This window comes from Gallinula chloropus (genome assembly GCF_964237585.1).
Source record: "Gallinula chloropus genome assembly, chromosome: 17".
Lineage (NCBI taxonomy): Eukaryota > Metazoa > Chordata > Aves > Gruiformes > Rallidae > Gallinula > Gallinula chloropus.
In genome coordinates, this window is record NC_140102.1 from 10,316,680 (window position 1) to 10,340,626 (window position 23,947).

Sequence of the window (23,947 nt, forward strand, 5' to 3'; positions counted from 1 at the left end):
CTGAGATCTGGTTAGAGATCTAACGCTGGCTTGGAGATGTTGTGTAAAGGCCCCGTTTGCACGTGTCACATCCCTGCGGGACTGCGTTTCGAGAACATGCCTGGACCTTGGGAGAGCCGAGGTGGGATGCTGCGGGTGAGAGCTGCTCCCCACGCCCTGCAGCATCAGCTGAGGGTGTGGAGGGGAATGACAGTGCCTGCTCCCTCAGTGCTTCGTATCAACCTCCCCTTTGGGCTTGGTAACTTCCCATTACTCCTAAGTTACCATTACTCACAAGTTACCTTCCTTCCCTGAAGCCGGTCTATAGGCAGGGTGCCAGCCCAAGCACGGCCGGGGCTGCCTAACCTTGTGGGAAGGAAGGGGAGCCCCGTGCCCCCGGCTCCGGCCGTGCCTCCCCGCCCCTGCCCTGCCGGGATGCCTCTTCCGCCGCGTTCCCGCGCTCTTCGCCCTCGGGATGCCCGAGCCCCCCAGGGCGCAGCCCCCGCCCCGGGAGGGGCCGGAGCCCCGCCGCCGCCGCCCTCCCCCCCGCCAGCGCCGCTGCCCCGCCGCGGGCGCAGCCCGGGGGAGGGCGCCTCCCGCCCGCGCACGGCTCGGCCCCCGCCTGCCCACGCGGGGCGGCCCCGGGCGGCGGGCGAGAGCCGCGGCAGCCTCCCCGCGGGCCGGGCCAGGCCGGGCCGGGCGCCGAGCAGGATGGGGCTGGAGCTGTACCTGGACCTGCTCTCGCAGCCCTGCCGGTCCATCTACATCTTCGCTCGCAGCAACAACATCCCCTTCGAGTTCAAGCACGTGGAGCTCTTCAAAGGTGGGACGGGCGCGGCCGCCCGCCCGCCGCGGCTGCCCCGGAGGCGGTGGTGGGCGGCGGGGCCGGGGCTGGCCGGGGCCCGCGGGCTCAGCGCTCCTCTCTTGCCTCTTGGCAGACTCGGTGCTGGGGAAGAAGCCGGCGGCGGCGAGCGGCGCGGAGCAGCCCCGCGCAGGTGAGCGGAGGTGACGGGACGTTCGCGCCCACCCCCCCCTTCCCCTCCCGCGGCGCGTTACCGGCGGCCCCCAGTGCGTCCGTCCTGTCGGGCCGGAGCCTGTTCCCTGTTCCCGGCGGCGGCCCCGCGAGCAGGGAGGGGATAAGGGAGGGCTCCCGGGCGCTGACAGCGCGATCCCCGGGGCGGGGGGTGTGCTGCGGGGTCGGGATGAGCCCCCGGGCGCGGGTAGGGCCGAGCGCCGCGCAGGGCCCCGGCGGTGGCAGCCTGTGGGTAGGAGCGCCCGTCGCCTCGGTCGTTCAGCCTGCGGGGGGTTTGCCTCCCGGACCCCGGAGCGGGCCCTTCGCCTCCCTGGCTCGGCCCTCGCCAGCATCCCACCCCCTGTGCTGAGGTGCCTCTTCCCTGGGGTCTGAGGATCCAAGCGACTGGTCTGGGCGCCTGGAAGTTCGGCTCGGTCCGCTCCGTGCCGGGGGAGGGTCCCCTCCTGCTGGGGCACTGGCAGCCCATGGCTGGGGGGACTCGGTCTCAGCCGAGGGAGGAAACGCTTGAACCCTGGAAGGCAGCAAAATGCTGGAGCTGGTGGCAGCGGGAGGTGACCCGTTTGTCAGAGGGACGTAGAGGTGCAGAGCTCAGAGGAGGCTCCTCTGGCCTCAGCCTGGTGTCCGCTCCACGCAGGGTCCCATCCTGCCTGGGCAGGGTGGAAGAGGTCAGGCCTGCCAGACCTGCACCCTAGAGCCGAGTCCCGGCCCTTGGCAGCTGTCCTTGGCCCCTTGGGAGGGCAGGACTGGAGCTCCTGGTAACCTGAGAGATTTACGTGCGCTGCCGGGCCTGAACACAATGGTTTGACCGTGCAGCTCTTGTGCCAGAGCGGTCTCATAGCTGTGCCACATCTATTTTTGTGGATGCCCAAGGAATGTTCCTCCAGCCATTTCTAGCAAATTAGTCACAGTGACAGCCGAGGAGTGCTCTGCGAGCAGTGTGCTTAGCACAAACACCCAGCTGTTCAGACTTGTCCAACTGTATAAGATGACTATTACCCATTTACAAATTGCATTTTCCTTGTAAATTGTTTTTTTTTTTTGTCTTAGGCAACACATAGTACTTGGAAATCCTTGGCTGCAGTGATTAGACAGGGACGTGATTGGCAAATAGCTGGATTCTTTTTTTCTACTTCTGTAAAATCTTGTCCACTGCTCTTACCCACCAACAAGTCTCCTTCTCTGCACTACAACTTACACTTAAGAACTCCTGTGTGCAGCCTGCCCTTATTTTTGACAGTGCATAGTCTGCTAGTCTGCTTACTCCTCAAAGCCCAGCAATACAACAGTGTGCATGTAAAAATATGTGTGTGTATATATATATATATATGTATATCTGTCTTTCTCCTTTGGGAACACCAAGGACTACAGCACCATAAGTCAAGTCAATGTCACAGGAATGATAAAGATGGGCCACTTAATACCAGTAAACAAAAAGGCTGGCTCTGCTTTCTGGACGAGGGGCATGATGTTAAACTCCACTAAACATCAAATGCAAATCTTGCTTTCCATTTTAATGCAGTAAGCAGTTGGTCCCAGGGAAGCAGCCTGGGTTAGTGTTCGTACCCAGGCTTCTGGCTCAGTCACAGAGTCTCTGCACGGGTCTTTTATGTCTGTACACAAAGACCCTGTACAAGCCAGAGCAAATACGGTGCCACCTCTGGGCTGCGGTGCAGTGTAACGGACACTGACCTACTGTCCAACCTGCCATAATGATGTGTAGTCCTGCTAGGACTGCTGCACGATGAAAGCAGGCTGAAATCTGACTCAGGCTTCCCTCACCCACTGCTTTCTTCTCATGTCATTGTTTACCCATTGGCCACTACATTGGATAATAAGCCCAGACAGCAGAACAACGGAACAGCTAGGCCTGAGAACTGGCTGCTCGGTAGCTGTGGTCGTTGTTTACTTGTGACTTTCTGCTGCATTCTTCCAAAGACCACTGAACCCTACAGACTGCACCAGAGCTGGGTGTGTGATGACCGGGCCTTTGGAGCTCTTCTAAATGCGCAGGACCGAGCACCTTCCAGAGCAACTCCTCACATGACAGTAGATTTACAGAAGATTTCCTCTCTTTTTATAATCCAAGCCATGGACATAAGACACCTTGTCCTTGTGCTTTGCCTGCTGGTTTGATTTTCCAGGAAGGTTTTTTTTGGATATTCAAATCTCTCAATTAAGAGGCTTAACTCACACGTTCTGGATCTTACTCTTAAGAAGCCCTTTCTCCCTTGTCTCTCCTGACAAGGCTGCATGGTTCTGCTGTGCACGTGGAACCTCTTCCCCAGCTAAGTTGGAGGCCACCATCACTGCAGGTGGCCAGAGACACCTCCCAGGGAAATACGACAATCTAGGGAAAACCTACCGAGGTCACCGATTGTCTGGTTGGCCACAGGTATTTTACTTATCATTCCCTGGCAGATGCACTTGTAACCTCTGACTTGTCTGTTCGTGTTCTTAGGGACATCAAATAGTGAAGGAGCTGGCAAGGTCAGCCTCCTGAAGAAGGTACCAGCACTAAAGGATGGAGACTTCACCCTAGCTGAATGGTAAGAACTCAGCCCTTAGACCTCCTTGGGTACCAGCAATCTGTGCAGCTCTGAGGCGATGTCATTCCCACTGGGTGGTTAAGGGTCACAGGACTGATGACCAAGTCGGTCATTTTTAATAGTATAACCACATTTGCTCTGTTTGAATTTTCTGTTTGAATTATCTTGCAGAATGTAAACAAATCAGCCAACTTAACTTCTTGATCTTACTCTGAATGCACTTACCTCAAAATGGGATTGTAAACATTTCTGGGAAATGTTTAAAGCTTATAAAAATCCCTTTTCCCCTAGGAAAAAAAAATCTGTTTATCTGAATTAGTCATAAGGGCCAAGTGAACATCCATGGAGGTAAAATTTAGGTTTTACAATGGAAGACTAGTGTGGAGACTGGTTTATGGTGCTGTAATACTGAAATAATTGAACTACAGTAGTATCAGTGTAGCAGGAGGGTCTGCATCTTCTGTTTTGTCAGCACAGGATTCTCTGTGGCATCTTTTTGTAGTTACAGCCTACATACTCTTGTGGAGGACTAAGATATTTTTCCCCCCTGACTTCTCTTGCCAGTTAGTGGAGCAGACACAGAAAGATTGGGTAGGCTTTCCTTACTGAGACTTCCACTGGCTTCAGTGGAAGCTGCACATAGAGAGATATGATGTACAGGCAACACAACCCATTCATTTAGTACACGAGCGCATGAACGTGCACTGATGTCAGAGATGGGGCAGAGCAGGCAAGGAACAAGCGGGTTTAATGTTGCTGGTAGATGGTTATGGAGGTTTATTGTTTGTTCACTGTCCAGCAGTACTCTGCACCATGTAACAGTGCTGTTAAAAGTTTTCATGGGAACTAAGGTGATTAAGTGCTGTCTCTGATGTCAGCGTGAATTAGGTGCCTATAGATGGTCCCCAGGCTCCATCGGAAATCCTGATCTGAATGCTTTTTGTGGAAGCAGCAACTTCAGGAAGGGCAGGAGGGGCAGCTTAGGTGAAAGCATTCTGCATTGTAGCCCCTGACCCCTTTCCTGTCTGTTGTCAATGTCTGAGCAGCACTGCCATCCTGCTGTATCTGAGTCGAAAGTACAACACTCCCGACCACTGGTACCCATCAGACATACAAAAACGGGCCCGGGTAGATGAATACCTCTCCTGGCACCATGCTAACATCAGGGCTAATGCTCCTAAGACCATGTGGATCAAGGTAAGGAGACCAAATATTAAAATGCAACTAAAGTGATGTTTTCCTGGCAGAACGCTGAGCATTTGAACAGCCCCACTTTGGAGAGAGTTGGTCACGCTGAAATAACAAACCTGGGCCATTGCTAGCTGAGAGGAGCTGTCAGAGAGGGAGCCAGTCCAAATTGTTCAGCATCAGGATCTGGCAAAAGCAGTTTTGGTCATCGTGTTTTTCTCCTGGAAGTAGGTCTGGTACAGAAGGTCTCAAAGCCCAGCAGACTTGCATTGCCTGGCTTTGTGCAGGAATATGTGACAGATTGGGTATTGCCTCCAAGAGCCTCCCCCTCCCTGTGCAGCTGTGCAGAGTGTGCACACAGGCAGAAGTTTTGCTTCTCTGGCAAGCGTGTGCTTTGCTGCTGGAAGCAGAGAGGCTTGTGTTCTTCATACAAGAAGTCCCTGCCACTCCATCAAGGTGGAAATCCAGAAGGAGCCTTCTGCTTCCAGCACACTTAGGTACTTGTCTGAAATGGACTCAGGGATAGACAGAATCGGGACACAGAGAGAAGGGCAGAATTTCTTTATTCAGTGGGGTCAGATTAATTTAATTTAGGCAAAATTAACAGAATCACCCCGAGGCAGAGAATAATTTCATATCAGATGATTTTTGCTGGACACCTATTTCCAGCCAGGTCACCAGACAGTTAAAACAACTAACCTTGGAGGATGCAGGTTTGGATAGAGCCCTGCAAGTACAGCTGTGGTATGGGATTTCAGATGCAATCAGGGCTGCCAGTAAACAGGTAAGAACTTCACTCTTCCTGTGTAGAGTTTGCCTTCGTGCCTAACAAAGCGTATCAGGGCTCATTTCGGTTTTTGATTTATTGAAGTTTGAATTTTTGGCTGGAGAGCACAGAGAAACAATTCAAATATGAGTCAGATTCATACAAGATGCTGTTTCTTCCAGTCTCAGCAGGCTGTTACTGCAGTGCTCCAAGGGGAAGAAATCCAACTCCTTGCTGCTGATTAGATAGCCCAGATACAGAAAAGGTCCTCAGAATATTCAACAATAGGGAAAGGTTTAAAGGCATCAGGTAACAGAAGGCATGTTAGCTAGATGTGGGAGAAGATAGACTGCCCTGAGATCCAGAAAAGGAAGGAGATGCCTTTTCAAGTGATTATACCCAGAGGTCACATGGTGCATAATTGGAACCACTTAGGAAAAGAACTGGCCATGAATTTCCTGATTAAATAGATTCCACATGTATTTGGCAAAAATCCTGGCTTGGATTAAGCAATCCCAACTTGAATAGTTGGATATACTAGCAGTAAGTAGAAATTCAGTCCACTCCCATCAGTGGAAATATGTATCTTTCATTTTGTTTCTCTAAATAAACGATCTCTCTTTAGCTGTGGTAGGTGGAGGCAGCACACTTGTGGGATCCTGCGGGCCCCGACTGTGTGTACAGTTCTGTAAGGGGTGACACATCCTGTGGAAAGACAACGACCCCCTAGGCCAGCAAGTCTGTGGAGATAAGGACCACGCTTGTTTGATTGTTCTGGAAAAAATTCTAGTGGTTTAAAGAATGATGCTTGGGAGGCCACGGAAAGGCTGGTGTAAAAGTGGCGCTTACCCACTCCCAGCCTTGGCTGCTGTCACGCAGAGGAAACCATTTCCTGCCTCTCCAGACAGTGTTGATGCATTCCAGTCCCTCCCACGCTCCCTGCCACAGCCACCACCGTGCCACCACCCTGCACGACAGGCAGCTGCCTGCCTCCAGCACCCAGTTACACAACAGGGTGCATAGCAGGGGTGGTTGGCGGGCAGGCAGCCTGCTGACCCTTCTTGGCAGGCCGTTGAAACAGAGGACATGGCAGGGCTGACTGCCATGGCAGAGATTTGTCTTCCCTGGAGCTGTTGCCTGTCTCTCTTTTGTAACCCACTGAGGTGGAGCAGGAGGACATAACTGCCAGGCAGAAACCGAGCTGAGTCGGTGGCTCCGTTCTGCTGCCCATCAGCTGGAGGTCACTGTCACGGCAGACCAGCGGCATAGGGCTGCTGGTGTGCTCTCTGTCCATGAGCTGCTTGGGCCGGCAGCAGGCCCTGAACTCTAGCTAATCTAGCCTGAATCTAGCCAGGCTTATACGACTGCTCTGGAAAGAAATTCTAAAGAATGATGCTTGGGAAGCCATGGAGGCCGCTGTAAAAGTGACACTCACCCACTCCTGGCTTTGCTGGCTGCTGTCGTGCAGAGGAAACTCTGTCCTGCCTCTCCAGCCAGTATTGGTGCATTCCTGCTTTGCTGCAGGATCACTGATGATCAAGAGTATTGTGGGGTGTAACTGAAATGACCATGAGGTGATGGCCAACTGTACTCTCAAGTCCCTTCTCTCCACAGGTGCTGATTCCCCTCTTCACAGGGCAGCCACTGCCCTCTGAGAAGCTCCAGGAGGTTATGGAGGGGCTGTCCACTTCCCTGAAGCAGTTTGAGGAGAGGTTCCTGCAGGACAAGGCTTTCATCATTGGGAGCGAGATCTCTCTGGCAGATCTTGTGGCCATTGTGGAGCTGATGCAAGTGAGTGCTGGAGTGTGGTAAGGAGGCCTCAGCACAAGGAAAAACGTGCTGCTGGGCAGAGAGGGGAGTGGGTGGGAAGGCTTCACTGGGAGGAGGAGGGAGGGCATATCTCAGCCAAGCTGGCCCAGGGCAGTGAGGAGAATATGGCAGTGGGTTCAGGAAAACAGTTAAAAGCTGGCAGAAACGGACCTCCTTTGGTCTCCTCTCTAAAAATACTTCTCCATCTTTTATCATGATTTTATTTTTAACCTCCAGAGAAGGAGGTAATATGTAAAAGTGAGAAGCAATTGCAGGCAGGTCTGATGAAATAATGATGATACAGGAATGTTTTTATCATACAAGAGTATTCTCCTTCAGATAGTACTTGCCCACGCCGTGTCTGGAAGATGTGAGACTGAATCACAGAGGCAATCAAGCCTGTTACAAACAGGTTGTTCTGTGCTGGACCATCAGGGCCTTGATCCAGAAGCCCAGAAGTGATTCTTTCTCCCAGTTTGGTATCCCAGGGGCTGAAAAATAGCAGTTCCTTCTCTCCAGCATTGTGTTCCAGTGAGAGGCACAGGCAGAAAGTAGCAGGGGCATAGATTATGTCACCTAAGCCATCAGTTCAGTTAAACACGTGGTGTTTTGTGCTGGGGTTTTGCTATGTAATACAGCATGCCAGGCTGCAGACTCTGCAGTTGTCACTGGAATGGGCTGCCTGGCTCCAGTGCTGTAGCTAAAAATCACTCACAAGAAGTGATAGTCATATCTGCTGCTCACAAGAGCTGCCCTGGCACCCAGGAGTTGACTTGTAAACATAGGAGTTGCCCTTTAAAATGTAGGCTAGCTTCTGTGTCCCCCAGGTAGATACCCCCAACCACAGGAGATGCCCTCCTTCCTAGTGCTTCTCTGCCTGTACTGCAGGTACACTTGTGGTGCCTGTTGTCTTGGTGCAGATGTGACTGCCCAATGCCTCACTGCTGCTCTCTCCCCTTTTGCAGCCTGTTGGAGTTGGTTGTGACATCTTTGAAGACAGACCTAGGCTGATGGAGTGGCGCAGGAGGGTGGAAGATGCTGTGGGGAAAGAGCTTTTCTTCCAAGCCCATGAGATGATCCTCAATATCAAAGAACTGAGCAACATTCAAATTGATCCACAGCTGAAGGAGCATCTGGCACCTGTGTTGATGAAGATGTTGAAATGAATTAACCTATCTTACTGTTTTTCCTGCCTTTTTTTTTTTAATTTCTCTGACCTCCAGTTCTACATGTGACTGGAAAGAGCACTGTAATTCTAACACAGAAATTGCAGAGTGTTTCCTTCCCCCCAGGCCTTTCCTGTATCTTTGGGGATGGAAGCTGGGGAAGGTGTAAGACCTGAAACATTAAATTTATACAGAAGGCTGAGGCCTTACAGGTCACTTAACGTGTGCGTCTGGGTTTTGTTTTGGTGTCAGTTTTCTCAGAGATGATAGAGGCACAAATGGTGTTTCCTGACAACATCTGAGCCAGCCTGCAAACAGATCATTAGAGAACTGCATAGGATGAACACAGAACTCCAGGCAGTGACAAAAGTGAAGACAGACATTGAATTCTTTTCTTTTTTAGAAGTTTCTTTTTGCTGAAGCATCTTGTGGGGCTGTACAGGCACATTCCACACTTCTCCTGTTTGCCTTTAGGTTTCTGTGAGAACTTTCTTAATTTTCATCTACAGCCATGAATCTTTGTAATTCTCAGTTTAATTACTACTCTTAATTTCTGAAAGGCTGGGTTTCCCTGGCGCTCAGTCTGATGGCGCACAGGCAGGGGTGGTTCTTGGTTCTCTGCAGTACAGACCAAACAACTTCAGAAAGCTGAAGGTGGCCACAGCCTTCAAGTAACTGCCTACCTGGAGCACTCTTGATGCTCTGAAGGGAATACACTGAAAGAATGTGTTCACAGTGATTTCTTGAGATATGACAGCAATCAAATTGGGGTTTTCTCTGCTGTAATTCCATAACAGCAGCCCACAGTTCTCCTAGAAGAATGCAGAGGGGGGAATAAATCTAGATGGGCTCTTCTGAGACTGTTTTGGATGGAAGTTCACCAAGTAAGTTACCCTGTGCAACTGAAGTAGTGAGAGATTTTGTGGCATTGAGCAACATATGCATCATAATTAAAGGGTAGAGAGTTATTTTGGAGCTTTTGGGCTCTTTTTTTCTTGGCTGTGTTTATTTCTGGTCAGCTGTAACAAACCCCTTTTGTTCTGCAGCACAATTCATGGGGTAAAACAGAGATTTCAACCATTTCTCGTTTCTTCAGTTGAAAAAAAGCAAATTGTAAAGGATATGGGAACTGATGGAATACAAATGTCTGCATATTTCCATTTCAGAGTAGTTGTTGTCTGTGAACCTTACCCTGAAATCCCTGCCCAAGAACTCTTCCAGTAAGGAATAAGACAAAAATAGTAAATATTTGAGGAAATAGCTTCTCTCACTAATCAAATAGCTTCTTTTCTTGCTACCACTACCATGTCTTGGCTACTGACATTTCTGCTGGTAAGTTCTATAAAACCTGATGTGTTCTGGTGATGTTTTTCATTAAGGTTTCAGTTCTATCTACTACTGATTTAGTCCAGAGCCTAGGGAGATCATGAAATGCCCTGTCCGGAAAGAGAACTCCATTATATACTCTTCAACTTGTCTTAGCAGGAAATTTTGTTTTGTGATTATGTCCACAGGAGACCTGGCTGAAGGCCGCCTGTGTTCATGAACAAAAATATTACAAGCACGCACGCTTTTATTCCCACCCTTCCTTCCTTTTCTTCCCAAGCATTAGCTAAATAAGATATTTTAATTGGTGCTTTATTCACAAAATATTGTCTACAACTGAATTACATTTTAAATGGGGAAGTAATTGATTTTTTTTTTTAAATGTGGAATTGCTAAGGATGATGGCACATGCAAATGTCTGTAGGAAGGGAAAAAGCTACTGTGATTTTTCCAAAGGCTGAGCATGTTTGAGGCTACTGTCCTCTATGTCATATGCTCATCCCCCTAATCACCTTGGCTCAACCATTCTCATCACCTCGGCAAGACAAACAATACAACAAATGTCTTCAGTTGAACGAAAACACTGGGAGCCTGTGAACAATCTGTCATTCAGGCAGTGAACCATCAAGAGCAAAGGACAACATGTATCATCAGCAATGTCTGTGACAGCCCTGTGTCCTGTTCTAAGTGCTGACATCCGATGCTTGAATCTTCTCTTCCTTTTTGGAGGCCGCCTGATCCCCTGGTTTCATGTCACGTGGGGTTTTTTGGCCTTGGGAGAGATTTTTAGTATTTAAAGATATTAGAGAGAAATAGAGAAATGGATCCTAAATGGCATCTTCCTGGAGGCAATCACTCTCACCATCAGGCAGTGGTGGGCTTGCAGGGTGGCTGAATATCCCCACTGTCTTTGCTTTGGTGACAAATCTATTTACAAGATTTTCTCTTTCCATAAATTTATCCTGGAATCCAAGAGTTTCCTTGGGTTATTTCCTCTGCTGCTTTCCTAGATTTGAAGGGAGCATCTGTATTACTGCTTCCCACCACCAGCAGCCACCCCTGCCAGCCTCCCATGCCACGTCCCCTCTCCAGTTGGGTCTCTTCACAATGCATCTCCTAGAAATCTGTTCCCAGCCTTTCAGCTGGCTGGTTTGTATACAGCACTCTTTGTGCCACTATTGTCTTCATTAGCAGCAGAGGAGGCCAAGCAATTCCCCCAGCACAAAAACAAGCAAGTCCCACATTATTCATTAGATTCATCTAGAGCTGTAGAAAACCAAAAAGCCACGTTATACATTGCCAGTTTTTGCAACAGTGCTGTACCTTAAACAAAGAGACCTTTTAACCTAGCTGGTTCCTAACCTTTTTTTTCTGTCAATGAGTACATACAACAGCTGAGAAACCTCTGATCTCTAGATCAAAGCCTCTGAGACCCAGTTTGCTGAGGGCACTTTTATCAATTTTGGAGCTCAAAGTCCCGATTGCAGAAGCTTGTTTGGTAATTATATATTTTGGATAAAACAACATACCTCTCTGCTTGCCTTTTCACTTCTTGTAGTGCTGGTTGTTCTGAGAAATCACTGCTCTTCCACTCTGACCCTCCCTGCACTGAGGTGTGTGGGTGTCTGATGCAGTGACCAGGAATGATTTCCCACCGGTAGCAAGGGCCATCACAATGTTCACCTTGCTCTTCTGTCAGTGAGATGTGACTTTTTTGCTCTTTCAGGTCTAACAGCAATGCACACCCTGAAAAGCAGGAGGCCGGAGAGCCTGGCAATGGGCTTGGGGTAGCACCGAGGAAGGGGAAAGCGCTGCCTGGGGCTGGCACAAGGCGAGGGGAAGCTGGAAGGACAAAATGCTCATGTTCATAGGGCCACAAAGATGATTTAGGGCTACGGAGATGATGAAGGGCCTGCAGCATCTCCCCTATGAGGAAAGGCTGAATGAACTGGGTCTGTTCAGCCTTGAGAAAAGACGACTGAGAGGGGACCTGATCAATGTTTATCAATATCACTTGTGTGGAACACAGGGGGAAATGGCCAGCCTCTTCTCAGTGGTCTGTGGGGACAGGACAAGGGGTGACGGCCTCAAGTTGGAGCACAGGAAGTTCTGCACTAATATGCAGAACTGTTTCACGGTGAGGGGACAGAGCCCTGGGGACAGGCTGCCCAGGGGGTGTGGAGTCTCCTTCTCTGGGGATATTCCAGACCCGTCTGGACGCCGCCCTGTGCGACCTGTCCTAGGGAGCTGCTTTGGCAGGGGGGTTGGACCCGGTGATCTCTGGAGGTCCCTTCCAACCCCTACGATTCGGTCCTGCCGCGGCGAGGCCCGGAGCCGCGGGGACGGTGCTGCGCTCCTGCGGCCGGTTCCCGCCCCCCCGGGGCTCCACTGCCCGGGCCGCTTCGGGGGCGGGGCGGGGGCCAGGCCGGGTCGCGTCAGGCCGGGCGGACGGAGGCGGTGCGGGGCTGTGCAGCGTTGGGCCGTGGCACCATGCCGTTCGTGGAGCTGGACACCAGCCTGCCGGCCGAGCGGCTGCCGCCGGCGCTGGCCCAGGAGCTGTGCGCCGCTGCCGCAGCCATCTTGGGCAAGCCTGCGGAGGTGGGCGCGGGCCGGGGGGCGGCGGGGTCGGGGGGCGGTGGCGGGGCCGGGGGGCGGCGGCGGGGCCGGGGCGGGCCTGGCGGTGACTGACGGTGCCTGTTTCGGCAGCGGGTGAACGTGACGGTGCGGAGCGGGTTGTCCATGGTGCTGTCGGGCTCGGCCGAGCCTTGCGCCCAGCTGCTCGTCTCCTCCATCGGCGTGGTGGGCTCGGCGGAGCAGAACCAGCAGCACAGCGCCCGCTTCTTCGACTTCCTGACGGGGCAGCTGGGGCTCGGCCCCGAGCGGTGAGTGCCAGGCCCGGCGGGCTCTGTCGGGCTCCTCCTGCGGCCATGTGGGCAGGGACGGAGGGAGTGCCTCTTCTCCGAGGCTGGTGTGGTGTGTGGCCGTGGCACACACGGCAGGCAGGGGTACAGGAGGATGTGCCAAGTGATGGTGATGGAAGTTTCCAGGTGCCCCGTGAGATTAAGGGGTGATAGATCCAAGTCTAGGTCCAAACATCAAGTGATCAAGGATGCTGAATCCCAGGTGCACGGTTTAGGCCCACATAAACAGCAGGCCGGTTTGCTCTCAGTGAGCAGCCTGGGAGCAGTTGTTCTGGGAGACGAGTAGTTCCAGTCAGTGGAACTGGTGCAAAACCCTATGGGAACTGGCAGAGCTTTGCAGTGGGGTCCCCGTGACAAACGCTGGAACAGGGCTGTTCCTGAAGGTAAGCCCTGGCCCTCTCTGCCCCTCTTGTCTTCCCAACAAGAGTGATAGAATTTCCCTGATGGTTGGGCACTGTCCGGGTAAATACCCAAAAAGATTATGAGCTGCATGTGTCCTTCAGAAATAGACAGGTATTTCATATAAAGAGCGACGAAATTCAGTCTGCTCTTCAGTTTCTGTGCCACCTTCAGGTTCTGTTTGGCACCTTTTTGTCCCCTGCCTGTGCACAGCTTATCTTTGCTTCTGTTGAATTAGCGCTGTGGAGTGTGAGCCAGCGGGGCTTTAGTGTGGATTCTCTACCTTGTTACAAACTAAGTAGGGATAATACTTAATTGTAAAATAATAATGTTTCCTGTCTACTGCATTTTTGCTCTTGTACCCAAAAAAAGGATTGTCATCCGCTTCTACCCACTGGAGCCCTGGCAGATTGGCAAGAACAGAACAGTCATGACCTTCCTGTGATCCCTCGAGCGGCCGGTTGGAACAAAGCAATGATGAAGACAACCCAGAGATGACCAGCTCCATCTACTTGTTTCCTCTTATGATCAAATCCGTGTAGCTCTGCACCTTCACCTGTATGATTCACTTCTGCCTTTGCACCCTGTGCACACAAAGCTCCAAGAGTGGGGCAATCAGCTGTACTGACTTTACTAAAATAGTTCAGTCTTTGTCTCAAGCCTGTCTCGTAGCCCAGAGGCTCTCCTGGAACAGTTTGGTGATTACCTAGAAAAAACTCTGTCATAGCAGGAAAAAGTTTAATTCCAGTACACATTTGGCTTTATTGAGGACCAGAGAGATTCTCAGTTTCACCCAGGTTTCCTCATACTTTGCAAGGTAGAAGGATCCTTCTTTTTGTTTCTCTGTGGCAGCAGAAGGCTCCTAGGTTGGCTAAGACCTGGGAGTCAAATTCTTCTCTTCTCAGGTTCCCGGAAAGCCCTTTCTGGAAAGAGAGGTGATTGTTGTGAGGGGAGCTAATGCATTTATATCGTTGTTTATTTAAGGCTTATGTCACATCTTGTGCTCTGTGTTCTACCATTGCTGTCCCCAGTGGCTTGTCCCACAAAGTGTCTTTTGTCTGCAAGATTTATACGGCCGAATGTTTCTGTGCCGGTTGCAGCGGGTAGAGGAGAGATTGACTTGTGAAGAGCTGCACTGTGTCACAGGAAACTGTTTGGAAGGTTCTGCTGCTGCTGGCTTTAATTTCCATCATTCACCCAGCTGTTCAAAATACTTTTCTTCACCCCATTGCTACAGGGAGTTTTGGAGGGATAGAGCATCTCGCTGGGTTCTGTGGATGGTGTTTTCAGCTCACTGTCCCTGTGGGGAAGTGTTCTGGGATTTTTAGGCTCCATTTGGTCCCCCACTTTATAACTGGAATAGAGATGGCATTTTATCAGAACAAAAGCAGGGTAGTTTTTATGTATAGTGTCATCTCTGCCTTCACTGTTAATTAAACCATTTGTCAGTTTCCTTTCCACATTGCTAATTGGTCAGGTCCCAGGGGGAGCTCACAGGAACTGAGAGCAGGGCCTTGGGACAAAGAGGTCCATGGCAATGTGAAGCTGAAGGGTGCTTCTGCACTCTTTTGTCATTCTGATTGGACTGATGTTTATGGCTTGAGGTCTCAGATAGTTGAAAATAGTCCTCCTCATTACCACTTGCTAATTAACATTTGGTAATGAGAAGGACATAAACATCATGTGTGTTTGCAGAATCCACCAGGGCTATGAGACCAAGCACAAATGTGTGCATCAGGCTAGGGGGGCTACACCTTACCTGGTTAATAAAATGTCTCTTGTGCTTCTTCTGCCAAGTGTCAGTGTGTTGGCTTAGACTGTTGGGAGTTTTTAGCTCTCTGTGCTTGGAGACAGGTACCATGGCAGCCCAGGTCTCTGTGCTGTCTCAGGAAAGTGTTTCCAGCTAAGAGGCCTTAAAACTCAGGTAATGAACAGGTAGGTGAACCGAGTCTGAGATGCATGTGTAACTCAGGAACTGTTGCAGGGAAGAGAGTGGCCAGCCCAGGTTTTGCAAAGGGCTTGACCAACTTGAGGCGAATACTCTTGAAATACAGAAAATAATGTCAGAAAAAAAGCCTGATCTGCAGACACACCATTTCCTGGATGTCCTCCTACCCCTTCAAGCACAAACTCTTAAAAAGCCTTTGCTTCCTCTAGAGAAAGCCTGCTCTGCCCTGTGCCCCACCTCTCCTTTTTGGGTGGTGTTGGCCACTGCTAGGCACTGGCACAAGCTCTGTGGCTTTCTCTTGCCCCCTGCTGCTCTGTCGGCTTTTGCCTGGAAGCAACCTTCCCAGCATTGCAGATGTGAGCAGGAAGATTGGGAAAGAGAGTTGGGAAAGTTTGGGAAAGAGTATGCTGTGTAAGGATGTCTGAATAATATGGGTCCTCAGTGTGGCTCTCCCACCCATTTCCACATGTCTGCATTGTGCTGTCATCTTACAAAACATCCTAGAATAATGCAAAATCACAGCAGTGCAGGGTAAAGAACCATCCTGAGAATTTCATGGTTCATGGACTTGGAGCTTTTTTTGGTAAGAGCAGTTAAGATATTAATCAAAGCATCATTTGGTTATAGATCATTTGTGCTTTGGTCTGACCAACATTTGTGCTGGGGTCTGTCAACACAGAAGGAGATTCTGAGCCTCCTATCAGCGTGCAGCTGGCAGTTTTCTTTCAGCTGGTGCTGAATATACTTTTTTATGTTCACGCTGATCTGAAGAGGTGGCCTATTTTTTTTTCCTTCACTGAGCTAATGCTAGCATAGATTTATGTGATAATACATCAGGGCTCGAGAAGGATACCCTGCAAAGGGGTTATGCAGGTGCCTGAATCCCCACCCCACAGCATGCACACAGACAGTAGCAGGAAACATCTGCTCACATCTCTTGTTGCTCATGTTTCCTAGTTGGACAAAATCAGATACACCATCCTTATCTAGAGCTATAATGTTTTAATACCCCTTTCACTGGAATGCTACATGCAGATTGTCCTTCTGCTATGGGATGGGACATGCCTAGCATTTGGATTTAATATCTCCTAAGTACAGTAGATCTTTTTACCGCTGTACTGACTCTATACCTTCCCAGGCTTAACCTCCTAAGGTTGACTAATACTTCTGCTCCAGAAGTGCCCTCTCATAGTCTGTTTGAGGACTCTCTGTTGGCATGTTTGCAAATGCAGAGGTAAGGACCAGATCTAGAGCACAGTGTAACCACTTCCTACCTTCAAACCTTTGAAGAGAGGACACTGTGTATTTACTGAAGAGGACCAGTGAGGCCCTAAGGGTGCCGAAGGGCACTCTACCGACTGAAAAGTGTTACAGAATCACGATAGCTATGGGAAAGTTACTCTCAAAGCACAACAGTGATGGTGGTGCTCACGGAAACCCTGTTCTTGGCTTGTTGTCACAGAATGATGTTCTCCCAGAAACAGGACCCCAGAGTTCGCACATTTGGGATGAGGAGGTCTATTCCTTTCAGTGCTAAATGCCTATCTGCTGGAATGTTTGAACAGAAGCTTGACTTCATCAGCGGGACGTGACCTGCTGCAGCGAAGGGTGCCTTTAAATGCGGTTAATGTCCCTCAGATGGAGCAAGGCCCAAGCGTGCGCTGCAGCCTGCGTCTGCTCAGAGCCTTCCCGCCACGGTGCCTGCCCCAGGAGGGCGTGTGTGGGGCTGCAGACGGTACGCTGCAGGACTCGCACCTTGTATCTTTAAGTAAAATGAGTTCCCGGGGGAGCTGTGGCAGTTCCTCTTCAGCTGGGGCCGCCGCCGCCGCCGCCCGTCGTCCTCACAGCAACACCTCCCAGCGGCATAAGAAGAGCTCGTTCCCGTCTCCAGGCAACCCCACGGCAAGCTGTAGGGAAACCCTGAGGCCTTGGGATGGTCTCGCAACGCCTCGGGAGCACACCCGGGCTTTAGTCCGACTCCCACCCGAGCCCCCAGGCCCACGAGCCCCGCGCCTTCAGCCCCCAAGCCCCTGCTCCGGCTGCCGCGCAGGGCCGCCCGCCCTCCCCCGCCTCCCGGAACCAGCGTTCCCATTGGTTTTCTCAGGAAGGTCCGTTCGGCCAATGAGCAACTTCTTTATTAGCGCGCGGGGTTCCGGGGGTGGCTGTGGAGACAGTCGCCGGTCGCCTGAGGGAGCAGCTCCGGGAGCCCCGCGGCGGTCGCGCCCCGTCGGCCGGGAGCAGCGCCGGCATCCCGGGGCTGACCCTGCGAGGTGAGTGTCCCGTCCGGCCCTGCTCCGTGGAGGGGCTTAAGGCGCTGCTGGGGGCTTTGGCCCTGCCCCTCTGCGGCTCGCCGGCGAGGCCTGGCGCGGCGGGGCCTCGCCCGCTCCCCTTCACGGAGCCGCTGTCGGAGGGAGGTGTGGGCTCCTTCCGCCGCCTCCTCCCGGCCCTTTGTGTCGTCCTGCGGGGAGCGGAGCCGGGAGAGCGGCGTGAGGGGCGTCCCCGCGCCTCTCGGTGGAAAGTTACCGTGTTTCGGTACAGATGGCTCTCGGCGCAGGTGACGTTGGCGGTGTTAAAGCCACGGCCCCGGCACAGAAGTCAAGTGTCTTTTGTAAACAAATGTGTGTGTGCAGGGTCTGGGCCCCGAGTGTAGCAGCAACAGCAACAAAAGCCAGGAGAGGAGCCCCAGTCACTCCCTTTGTCTCTTATTTTTGAGTGGAGAATCGCCCAAGCTCTGGGAACAAAAGCTGGCATTCGAACATTTTTACTTAAGTTTTAAAGTACTGAGAGACAAGGAGATATGTTTTAAGGCAAAAGGCTTTAAAGAAGTGTTTTGCCTTTTGAGGTCATAGCAACAGATTCATAGCAGAGACACTCTTGTATCTTCAAACCCATTGATAATACTTTATATTTGCCACTTAGTTGATGTAGCTGCATTCCTCTGAAAGCTCTTGTAGCAAAGGACTTAATTCTTTGATGTTATGATAATGTTTTAACTCAGTCTACAGTTTACTTACAACCTGTTTTAAAAGAGGAAACACCCGCCCAGCCCAGCACCTGCCTGATGCACCGGTGTAGAAGCTGTGCAGAGACAACATCCTTGTCCCATTTTTCAAAAACATTGCACTGTTCTGTTCAATCACGTGTCCTCGACTTCCACTGGAGAGGAGAGGTGCTCAAATACTTGTTTCAGACTTTCTGTATAAATCTCCCCACCTGTTCTGTAGCTGCAGTTTCACTGGCAGTCTTCAGTCTCTGTCCTGTTGACTTTCTCTGACACCATTAGCAGGATTATGTGGATTCAGCAAACTACTCGAACATATTTCTGAATATAGGCATATTTTTAAGTGAACTTAAAACCACTTAGTTTAAATATGTCATTGATTTGGAATCTTACAGCCTTATTTAGGTGTCATAAGCGTCTGCACTGTCTGTCTCAAACTGGGGCATTCAATATTTCTGAAAGAAACAACCATTAATCTCTGCATATATTTTCTCCATAGGCAAAGTAGACAAGGAGCCCTTGTCTTTAAAGAGATTTGAGGTTTTATTAATGTTTATTTAGTGACTTGAAGGGGAAAATGCTTTATTGCTGTGCAGTTGTCAGTCTGATTTAGCTGCAAGCCAGGAAAGTAAGTGGTGCATGGGCAAGCAAAATATTTTTGCTGAATGAATGAAATTCCTGTCAAAGCATTATTTTCTCTACACGCAGAACTAATCACAATGATGTATGAGTTAATTCAGCTTATAGTTCAAAACTCCCACTGCTTCCTGCTGTGGTTAATTCTGGACTTATTCTTCTATTAATGCGCTCTCCAATATTAAAGACTGTTTTTAGCCTGTCTTGCATGTGTCATCTCTTTGTTTGAGTTGATGGGAAGGCTTTGTCACATAGCAGTGAAGCCTTTCTGAAAAGGCAGCATGGAACTCTCCTGGTTTTATGCCTTTGTTAACATAATTTTTCAAGCAGTTAATAAAATATAAATTATGGGTTTAATTATGAGGAAAAAGGACTTACAGTTTATAAATGTGGATTTTCCCCCCTTAAACTTCTTATCAGTGGTAAAAAGACTGGAAATATTAGTATTCTTCCTTCAGAATGGAGAAATACTAGTTAGTGGTGTACCTTTTGTTTGCATGAATCTAATGGGTCTGAGCGCATCTGCAGTCGCTATAACTTGCTCTTGCATTACAGGTGGTCCTTAGAAGTTGGTCCCTATACTCAGAAAAGACATCTGCCTTATAAACACCCGTTCAGTGATAGCAGTAATGAAACCTTTTTAATCTGAGCAATTTCCAGGTGCAGGAAAGCCCTGCTGCAAACTTTGTCTGATGCAGATAACTTATTTTTTCCTTTCCCATAAATATCTGCAAGTGCTGCAGTTTCTAGACTTCAGGGAGCTCCCTGGTTTGTGCTGTGGATAAAAGGTGCAGGAAAACTTGTTTGTTTGTTTGTTTTTTTTAAAGTGACTGAAGATAAAGTCATAAACTGTAATGATTTGTGCTCATAAAATGCCAGAATATTCCAGAAGGTTTAGCCTTTGTCGTTAGAGGGATTTGTGTTGTAATGTTGTTCATGAAATATTATATGGTCAGGGAGTAACCTTGTAGCTGTAAGTACATTGCCAATACTTGCACTCCCCCTCACTACCAGAACCAGTCTTGAAAGCTATCCTGAAGTAATGAATGTACTTAACCTTGGATTTTATTCTCTGTCTCTAGCTAAAATTCACTTTAATGTTATTGTTCCTGTATGGTATGGCAATATGTCTCTTGGCATGGGGGAAGGTGGTGACATAGGACAGTTAACTGGCTGTTGATTAAAGTATTCCCACTCTGTCTGCTACTTCTCAACGCTTTCTTCATGGCCAGAATAAACACTGTTATTCTGTTTGCTTTCCAGATGTGTTTGCCTTTAGCCCTTCCTCCTAATCCTGAAGAAAGACAGTGAGAATATCTGTGAACATGGTAAGGGCTTTTCGAGGTGGTTTTCAGGATGTTTTGGTAGAAATAAATTGAAAATTCTGTCTTTCCCTAGGACTGGGAATAAAATGGCAAAATGAGAACATTGTTTTTGGAGTGACTGTAGTTATTAGCTTAACAATTTGAAAACAATCACTGCAATACACATACCTGCTCTAGGGAGGCTGTTGCTTACGAGACACTTGAAATTTTTATTGGTTGATTTTGAGGCAAAAGTTGTTGTGATATATTATTTTCATGTAGCAATGACTAAATTAATTGCAGTTCTTGTAACTTTATGTAGAGATTTCAATGTAATCTAATTACCAAGTAAAGTAAAAAATGAAAAAAAGCCTGGAGATGTAACGTTTCTTGTCCTATCCCAACTCTCATTCCAGATCCGAATTGCAGCACTGAACGCGAGCTCCACATTTGAGGATGACTGTGAAGGTACCTTCAAAAGTCATAAGACACAGACAAAGGAAGCTCAAGTAAGCAAACCCACAGTTTTCTTAATGCACTTTTGTCTTGATGGCAGTTCTGACCTCTCTTGCTGCTGGGATTCTTCAATCTTTTTTTTTTTAAGGAAGGTGTGTTACTGTCTTTTAAAACCACGTTTAGGAAGCTAAAACTTCACTGGAATGAGTTAAATTAGGTGATTAGGTCAGTAGGGCTAGTGTGCTGCTGTGCAGTCTGTATGTGGACTGCTATACAGCAGAAAGCATTACAAGTGTGAAACCATTGATATAAATATAAATGTGTTGCAATAGGTAGATTAATAAAGTTGCCCTACAAAGCAGGTTCTGGTTTTTTTTAAACCACAGGAAGCAGAAGCTTTTGCTTTGTACCACAAAGCCTTGGACCTCCAGAAACATGACCGATTTGAAGAGTCGGCTAAAGCTTATCATGAGCTGCTGGAGATTCGTCTTCTGCGAGAGGTCAGTGGCTGTGTGAGAATGGGACTCTGAAACCTACTTTTAGTATGGTTTGTATATTCCACATCTTACTGGCTACATAGAAGGGCCAGTGTTACCAGTTAGCAAGTTGTTTGCTGCTCTTTTTACTTTCCAGTTCCTCATGCCTACGTTGCATTTATTTTTTCCATTTCTAGGCAGTTCTTTCTGGTGATGAGAAAGAAGGGCTGAAGCATCCAGGCTTGATGTTAAAATATTCCACCTACAAAAACCTAGCACAACTGGCAGCACAGCGGGATGACTTAGAGACAGCCATGGAGTTTTATTTGGAGGTACAGTACTGCTGAAATAAAACTAAGTATCTCACTATTACCAAAAACCTTTCAACGTGCATAATTTGTACCTGTGTCTGAATTCTGTGTACTTTTTGATCTTACATGTGATGTAATTGGTCTGCCATTCAGTCCCCAAACCAGTAGTGTCCCTACTGAAAACTAAAGCAGTGCCAGTTCCTCTAGACAAGTGGATGTGCACGTCTGAAATGTGAATAATGTTGTTTGTTCTGCTTTGTAGGCTGTGATGCTAGACTCTACTGATGTCAACCTCTGGTATAAAATTGGTCGTGTGGCAATAAAACTAATCCGCCTACCTCTGGCTCGTCATGCTTTTGAAGAAGGTCTGAGATGTAACCCTGATCACTGGCCTTGTTTAGATAACCTCATCACAATCCTGTATACACTCAGTGACTACACAAGTAAGTACAGTACACCCAAAACTTTCTCAAGGAATAGATAATTTCACATATCAATACAAAATTATAGCAAGCAATCATGTAAGTGAACGTGTACCTTGCATAAGCAGTACATTGGAGATTTTTACTGCATGATAGAGATTTTTCTCTTTTTCTGATGATTCTTTTGTGATAAAGTATGATGATTCATATCAGTTCTGAATACCCTAAAAATAAATGCCTGTGGTCTTAGATCAGAACTTGAAGGTTCCCTGTAGACCCTCTTCCTTCTCTTGCCTTTCGATATATCTTGATTTTTGTCTCTTTAGTCGTTTCCAGGTACATAGTGCCAGGATTTGGGTATAAACCTGCAGTCTAGTTTGTAGCCTGGTATGATTAATTATAGTTACAGCAGTAGATACAACTGACCCTAAGGTTTTATATATGAGTGATATTCAGTGGGTGAACTGATTCAAATGAAGCGTAGGAGAGAAGTTGCAGAAATGCTGAATCTGGTCCCTCAGTTTGTCCAACTGGAATGGTCCTAATTCTCTTGGAGTAATCAGTGGGATTTGTTGCTTGTCCTCTAGTGGAATCTGCAGTTAAGACATTAGATAATGTGAAAATGGTAAATGGTTGGGATTCTGCTTTGTGATTCTAATTTCTTTTGTGCAGGAATGGAGTCTTGAAAGGAAATAAAAGATGTTCTGTAGTCATTGTTTTAAGAAAATTAATGATTAAATTAAGGATATTATTTTTCTGTATATAATACTTAGGAAGACATAATAGACTATTTTAACTGTTTGTGTAACTTTGACATGTTAGAAAGCTGTTGGTCTGCTTAAATGTCATGTTTAGGAATTGCGTGGTGTATGTGAAGCTTTCGAATTAGCCAAGTTGGCAACTGACCATTCAATTTCTGTTTCTCTGTCAGCATGTTTGTACTTTATCTGCAAAGCTCTGGAAAAAGACTGTCTGTATAGCAAAGGACTGGTTCTGAAGGAGAGGATCTTTGAGGAGCAGCCTTGCCTCCGGAAAGATTCCTTAAGGATGTTCCTCAAATGGTGAATGTCATCTTACAGTATATACTAATCTGGGGTACAAATTTTGGATTTGAGGTAGTTCAGAAAAGCTGTTGAAATGTAATGCTTTAAGTTATAACAATATCTTGCTGACTTGTCTTCTGAATAATAAATGTTAAATGTTGGTGCTGCTGGCAGAATTTTCTTTACTAATTACTTTTTGGGGGAGATAGAGGCAAAAATTCTATTTGCTGCTGCTCACCTATTTTCATACCTAGATCTCTTGTAATCCGTTTTCCTTTATTTACTTATTTGCAGCCAATACTTAATTTTAGGAGTTTTCTCTTCCTCATTGGAAAAAATCCCAACCAACTGTGCACTTTACTGCTTTTTCAAGCAGTTATGAGTTTGGGACTTGATGTTGATAACCCTGTAGGTTTCAGGGAGTCCTACTAATTTTTATTGATAGAATTTGAGTACAGTCAGAAGACTTTGTATCTTTTATTAGTTCCCAAGGTGTAGAAAATACTAATTTACTAAGCTTTCAGACCACTGCAACTCTGAAATATTTTACATTATTATGTTTGAGACTTTACCCTCTGTTTTAACTGCAGTGTCTAAGACTTTTAATAAAAGTTTGGTGTCCCGTAGCTCTGCAAAGTAGACTGTCTCAGTGTGTGCTTTGTAGTGTGAGTGGGTAAAACGCTAAATGGTGTTTAGCATGTTAGTTTAGATGTTAGTCTAAAATGCTAAACATCTACAATGTGAAAATACAGAGTATTTAGAAGATACACAAGAGAAGGGATAGCTTAATTTTTAAGGCTGTATGAATAGCAGCAGACCTTTAGCAGAAAGCTCTGTTTAGTTATAGAGACCTTGATTTATTATGTTGCCTTTGGTGTGGCTCTTAAATGAGTTCCATGATGAATTAAGCCAGGGCTTTTAGCCACTTGGGTTTTGTTTCTGGATTGTGACATCTCTGAAAGAGTGGGTTATTTTTTCACTTTAAAAATTCATTCCTGGACTATACAAGGCAACTTTCAATTCCAAATTTTATTTGTGATGACATGAATTCCTCAAAATAGCACTTAGGAATGAAAGGAATTTCTCAGCCATACAATTTTTTTCCGAACCAAAGTGTTCTGTCTGGAAAAGAGATTAGAACAATCACACTTTATCTTCCAATGTTTAAAGTAGAACATAAGTTTTGCGTGGTGAATGCTTCTATATGCATGTTGTGA

General features: G+C 47.9%; 3 protein-coding genes across 3 annotated transcripts in view; all 3 read left to right on the forward strand.

Annotated features, from left to right (window-relative positions):
* Positions 1–626: 626 nt before the first annotated feature.
* LOC311198253 (glutathione S-transferase theta-1) lies at positions 627–8,703 on the forward strand. Its single transcript, XM_084272156.1, has 6 exons — positions 627–802; positions 918–974; positions 3,471–3,558; positions 4,605–4,755; positions 7,127–7,303; positions 8,287–8,703. Exons 1-6 carry the CDS (start codon positions 691–693, stop codon positions 8,485–8,487), a joined length of 786 nt encoding a protein of 261 aa, XP_084128282.1. The 5' UTR covers positions 627–690; the 3' UTR covers positions 8,488–8,703.
* A 3,536-nt stretch (positions 8,704–12,239) lies between these two features.
* On the forward strand, positions 12,240–14,923 carry DDT (D-dopachrome tautomerase). The gene is made up of 3 exons (XM_084272082.1): positions 12,240–12,411; positions 12,520–12,695; positions 13,506–14,923. Exons 1-3 carry the CDS (start codon positions 12,304–12,306, stop codon positions 13,576–13,578), a joined length of 357 nt encoding a protein of 118 aa, XP_084128208.1. The 5' UTR covers positions 12,240–12,303; the 3' UTR covers positions 13,579–14,923.
* A 2,378-nt stretch (positions 14,924–17,301) lies between these two features.
* The window catches only part of CABIN1 (calcineurin binding protein 1), a 114,190-nt gene continuing 107,544 nt past the window's right edge, over positions 17,302–23,947 (forward strand). The window contains exons 1-7 of the mRNA XM_084271876.1: positions 17,302–17,351; positions 19,982–20,046; positions 20,439–20,531; positions 20,865–20,978; positions 21,152–21,286; positions 21,528–21,708; positions 22,619–22,748. Of these exons, the coding sequence (XP_084128002.1) occupies positions 20,044–20,046; positions 20,439–20,531; positions 20,865–20,978; positions 21,152–21,286; positions 21,528–21,708; positions 22,619–22,748 (656 nt within the window). The 5' untranslated portion in view covers positions 17,302–17,351; positions 19,982–20,043. The remainder of the gene's footprint in view (positions 17,352–19,981; positions 20,047–20,438; positions 20,532–20,864; positions 20,979–21,151; positions 21,287–21,527; positions 21,709–22,618; positions 22,749–23,947) is intronic.